The 5544-nt window shown below is 62.5% G+C and overlaps 1 protein-coding gene across 1 annotated transcript; it reads right to left on the bottom strand.

The window, feature by feature from the left end:
* Nucleotides 1-207: 207 nt before the first annotated feature.
* INSM1 (INSM transcriptional repressor 1) lies at nt 208-1881 on the bottom strand. Its single transcript, XM_070382068.1, has one exon. It carries the CDS (start codon nt 1879-1881, stop codon nt 313-315), a length of 1569 nt encoding a protein of 522 aa, XP_070238169.1. The 3' UTR covers nt 208-312.
* Between the last annotated feature and the right edge of the window lie 3663 nt (nt 1882-5544).

Genomic DNA, 5544 nt, shown 5'->3' with positions numbered 1-5544 from the left:
TTCCCCTCCAAGGGGAGGCTTCCAACCACGAGACAAACGCGTACAGCTTTTCTCCCTTGTACAAAAAGAGATTGGCTCCTGTTGCGCCATGGTGGGGGGAAGAAGGGGACACAACGCAAAGTGTGGGGGGGGGGTGTCCAAAAGGAGTCACAACGAGAGGATGGGGTTACCGTCACGCCACACCGAGAGAAGCGGAGACCACACTTTCACCGGGGGTGGGCGTCCCCGGCGCGGGCGCGGTGTCGGAGCGCGCTCTTTCCGTGGGTCTCCAAGCGAAGGCACGGTTCGGGGGCCCGGGGTGGAGGGCGCGCTCTAGCAGGCCGGACGCACGGGCACCTGCAGGAGGATCACCTGTCTGTTCTCGGACGGGTGGCACTTGTTGATGTGCCTCGTGAGGCCGGGCGAGCTGTAGAAGGTGGCCGGGCAGTACTTGCAGGGGAACACCTGGGCGGCGTGCAGCAGGCGCAGGTGGCGCTCCTGGGCGCCTTTGCTGGGGAACGTCTCCCCGCACACCGGGCACAGGTGGCACTCGGCGGACGCACTCAGGCCCAGCACGCCGGCCGCCTCGCCGTCGCCGGCCGCCTCCTGGGGCACCTTCTCGTCGGGCCCGGGGTACAAGGCCAGTAGGTCCTCGGCCGGGGGCGCCGGCGGCGGCGCGCCCTTGGCCTGCAGCGCCTGGTGGTGCGCCAGCAGGTGCTTGCGCAGATAGGCCTGGCGGCGGAACTTCTTGGCGCAGTGGTGGCACTCGTAGAGCCCGTCCTCGGAGCCCGATTCGGACACGCCGCCCGGGCTCGGCGTGTCGCGGTCGCTGCCACCGCCGCCTGTCGCCTCCCGCGCCTCCGCCCGGGCAGGAGTTTCGGGCTCGCACGCGCGGGCGGCGGCGGGCGCAGGCCGCGGTTTGTGCCAGCGGCGATGCGAGGCCAGGTTGGCCGGGCAGCTGAAGACCTTGGCGCACTCGGGGCAGCGGTACTCCACGCGCACGATCCGCGAGCACTTGTGCTGTGCCAGCGCGAAGGGGTCGGCGTACTCCTCTTTGCAGAGCTGGCAGATGAACTCGCCCAGCGGCCGCGCCGCACCCCCCGCGCGGCCTCGCGGCGCCTCCACCGGACCCTCCTTGATCTTGAGCCCCAGCACGGGCGACGTGGTCACCTCGTCCTCGAAGTGCAGCTTGCGGATGGCTTTGGGCTTCTTGGAACCCGGGGCCTTGGCTACCTTGGCGGGCGGCTCTGCGGCAGCCGCGGCGGAGGCTGGGGGCGAAGGCCGCTTGCCCGGGGGCCGCAAGGCGGCGGCGGGGGGCAGTGGGGGACCAGGCCCTGGGCCGCGGGCCGCCTCGGCTGCCGCCGAGAAAGCCGTGCCCATCTTGAGCTCGGCGGGCGCGAAGAGCAGCGGGTCGCCGCTGCAGGTGCCACCACCTCCGGCGCCGTTGGCCCCGCCGCCGCCGCCGCCGCCGCCGCCACCCACGAGCAGCGCGGCGGGCGTGGGAAAGGACTCGGCCGAGACCGGCGAGCCGAGGTTGAAGCTGCGCTCGAAGTACTTGTGCTTTTCGTGCTCGCGGCTCACGGGCCGCGTGGGGCTGTAGAGCGGCGCCGGGTGCGCGGCCTCAGGGTTGCCGAAGTGCGCGGCCCGCAGCGCTGGCGGGGGTGGCGGCGGGCCCGGCGCGCAGGCGAGCGCGGCGGCGAGCGCCGCATGGGCGCGCTCGGTCGGCGGCGGCGGCTGCAGCGGGCCCGGCCCCGGCCCCGGGCCGGGCGCCGGGGGAGAGGCGCGGGCGCCCCCGCAGCCCGGCAAGAGTAGCAGCGCCCGATCGCCGTCCTCGCCGCCGCGGATCCGGTAGGATACCGGCGTGGACTTCTTGCTGCGCTTCACCAGGAAGCCGCGGGGCATGTTGGCGCGGCGCGAGGGTGAGGGCGAGGGGCTGGCTCGGTCCCACCTCCGCGCTCGGCCCCGGCGGCCCTCAGTGTCCCCGGCGCATGGCCCGGGCGCGGCGGCGGCGGCGGCGGGACTCGCGTGGCGCCGGCGGCAGCTCGGCCCGCCTCTGCGTCCTGCACGCGCGTCCCTGTCCCCGGGCCCGGGAGCCGCTCCCTTTTAACTGGGGGAGGGGGCCATTGTTCTCGCCTCCCGCTTCCCCCGGAGCCAATCAGCGCGCCCGCATCTCCTCCACCCGGTCGGGTGGGAGGGCGACGCGGCGGCCAAAAGGGGCCCGGGACTCGGGGGTCGCCCGGTAGGTGCGGCAGATGTACCTGAGGGCGCAAGGCCCCCGCGCGCGCCTCTCGGCCGCCCCGCCCGGCGCCACAGCCCCGCCCGGCCCCGGCACACGCCCGGCCCCGCCTCCCTTCACGGTCTGCTGCTCCTCTATGCGGAGGCGCACGTGCCTGGGCTTTGTGTCTCTCCTCCGGGGGGCTCGGAGCCGCCAAATGGGCCCGTCCATCAGCACGACAATGCTCGCCCCCCACCCCCGCTTCCCGAGCGGGGATTACCCGCGGGTCGCGAGCAAAATAGCAACAAAGGAGAAGAATGGCCCCAAATATGTCAGGAGGGTTCAATCCGCGAGCCGGAGCGGAGGGGGAAGTTGTGCGCGCTGATTGGGTAGGGGCGGCGGTTGGCAGGGGCGGGGGAGATCCGAGCGCGGCTGCTGGGGCGGGAGAGGGGTTGGCGGAGGCGCTGGAACTCCTCCTGGTATTGGGAAATAATAGGGAATCAAAAATAGCTGCCAAGCAGGAGTATCCCAGAACCCCGCCCGGGCCTGGGGCTGATGGGCCGCGGGGACCCAGGATCTAAGCGGAAACGGGACCCTGGAGTTTCAAGTTTGGGTGGAGGGTCTGGCCTGCTAGCTGCAGCCGAGGGCGATGTCCGCAGCCGCCTCGCGCCCAAGGGCCTCAGGAAGGTTTCTCTCGAGTTTGAGAAACAGTTGGCACTGCACTTCTTGAATTGCCTGCAGACACAGCGCTGGATGGGGGAAGGAACAGGCTGGGTTCCAAGAAAACCTTGAATTTCTGAACTTTTTTGTTGTTGTTTTAAGTTCCCGGAGGCTCCGGGATTGGCATCGTTGGAATGGTCCAGTCCAGGCCACTCGGAACCTCCGCGTCGCCCAGGGCTGGGTCGATTCGAGTGGCGCTGGCCACAGCCCGAAACGCGCGGCCAGCCGCGTGCGCCCTAGTGAAGTTGGTTTCCGCTCTTCTTGCGCGGCCTCATGCATTTTCATTCGGAGCGGGCATTTTGTCTGCTGGTTGACATCAGATGCTAAATCAAGGGCTCCAATCAAGGCGCAGCGGAATAAAGGGGCCGCCTGTCTGGGCGCGGGGCCCCCCGGAGCCGTGCCCCCTTCACCTTTGTGAAGGAAATTAACCTCCCGCTATTGAGCGCCGGTCTCGGCCAATCTGGACTCAAAAGAGGCGCGTGCTGCCGGCCGGGGGGGAGAGGGGGGCAATCTGTCCTCTGAGGCAGGCTGTGGCCTCGGAGAGGACCGACCGCCTCCGCCCCCCAACAGCCCCCCACCGCCCCCCACCCTTCCAGCCTCCCCCCCCCATCTCCCCCACCCTTCCAACCGAGCCACCAGGAAAAAACAACAGTGAAAATCTACCCCCCACCCCCACCACGCCGTTCCTCCAAGCTCTTCCCAGCCCCAGCCCTAACCCAGCCCCAAGGAAACACAAAAGCAGAAACTCCGGGAGTGGAGGGGTCAGAACCCCAAGAGTGGGTACTGGCCCTGATCGCCCATCACTAGGGAACAAATTGCCAAGCTACATAAAATGTCATATGTTGTGAAGAAAATGTCACTTTATTGAAAGAAAAGAAAATGGGCACTTTTCTGCAAAGCTCTGTACACTCAGATTTTGCTGAATTTTGCTTACGTTTGATTCCACTGAAGGTATTTAATTGTTTTGGATTTTCCCTCTGAAAATACCCTGGCGTGGAAATGAAAGATTTTTTTTTTGAGTCCACATGAGTAATAGTTGTAATGGGGACAGTTGTTAGATTTCGTTAATCAAGGGGTTAATCAAGTTGATTAATCAAGGGGAAAATATTTGGTGATTTTGTTTGTGATTTAAAAAAAAACTTATACACTGAAAATAGAATATAATGCAATATATTTTGAAAGCTTTCACCCTCATTTTACAAAATGCTAACTACGATGAAAGTAGTCCTGAAAAAAGTTAGAAATTATAAAATGATTATTTAAAATGTATGTGTTTCAGTCTAAAAGTAACTGATGTTATTTCTTTGCTCTTTTGAGTGCTGATTAATACTGCTGATGAAATTAGAAGTGGGAAAGGGATTCCGGGACAGCTCTGGCCAATTTTATTTTCTAATCACGAATCCCATCTGGATTGTCCAATAATAGGGCGGGGGCCCTGTCCGCGGGCATCCCCTACTGATGGCCGCAGTATTTGGTCTTGCATGTGTAACCCTCCTTTCATTCAACAGATAACAGGGAGAGTTAGTCACCTTGAGAATCCTTTAAAAAATAACAACACCCATAATTGTGAGGAGGGCGGGGGTGTGCGTGTGTGCAAAAACAAAACAAAACCCCTGTCTGAATGCAGCGAATTCAACAGGGCTCTGAATTAAGCTAAGAGAATCTATTGAACACTATTGAAATACTGAGATTCAATGGATCCGTTTCTTTTTCTTTATTTGTGGTTTCTAGTCTTGCCAGAGAAAATGAAATCTGCTTTCAGACAGGTATAGTCAAAACAAATGTAAACTTGAAAGGTCCGAGTATTAGAAACTAATTTCACAACCCAGGGCTGGGAAAGAACCAGGTTTCGCTCACGGCACACACCAGCACCATCCAAGGACATGCACCTCGCACCCGGTCTTGGGTTTCTGTCTTCTTCTGCGTGATTTTATTTCTCAGAATCTGCACGCCCGCGGGCAGGTGGCCAGTGAGGCGAGATATTTGCCTTCCTTTTGGAAGAGGAAAGCTCCACCACGCTGCGCTGAGACGGTGGGCCTCTGCGTACTGCGATTCCGGATAGGGGCCGTGTGGAGCTGAGTTGGGGACCCACTGAGTGTTGACCTGCCCCTTCCAGGGGAGTTCCACGGGGGAAGGCAAGAAGAGGGATCCCAGGCAGGGTACTGTCCTTCCTAAGCCCCAATCGACTCCCTTCCTGTGGGGTCCTGGCCAGTGCTGAGGAAAAACCCCGAGGCCTCTTCGCCTCTCTTCTTGAGGGGGTGAGTGCTTCCTCTGACCGCTGCAGAGCTGGAGGCCACGGCTGCTCCGACTCTCCTGTCCTGGAGCCCTAGGTTGCCGTCGGGGAAGGCGCTGGGATTCACTGTGACCAGGAGTTAGCCCCAGGGAGTTGCTAGAAGCCCAAAGCTTGGAGCCAAGCGCTAAAGCGGGGAATTTCGGCCCAGGAATGGCCCCTTGGGATGTTTCTGGGTTCATGCAGCCCCTAAGAGGCCAGAAAGGAAGTCTGTCTCCGGGGTGTGTTTGGAGACGCCCCGGAGGCGTGAAAGGGAAGCGATCAGCGCCCCCACCGCCATCCCGGGTCGGCTGCGGACACCTCTGCCTGATTCGCAGAGCCCTCCAGGTCCGCGAGCCAC

The sequence above is a fragment of the Bos mutus genome, chromosome 13 (assembly GCF_027580195.1).
Source record: "Bos mutus isolate GX-2022 chromosome 13, NWIPB_WYAK_1.1, whole genome shotgun sequence".
NCBI classification, from domain to species: domain Eukaryota; kingdom Metazoa; phylum Chordata; class Mammalia; order Artiodactyla; family Bovidae; genus Bos; species Bos mutus.
Note: the sequence above shows the minus strand (reverse complement) of the source record. Positions and strands in the feature narration are given on the sequence as shown.

Excerpts from the sequence above, each read along its gene's own strand:
- INSM1 (XM_070382068.1), bottom strand. The coding sequence starts at position 1,881 with ATGCCCCGCGGCTTCCTGGTGAAGCGCAGCAAGAAGTCCACGCCGGTA.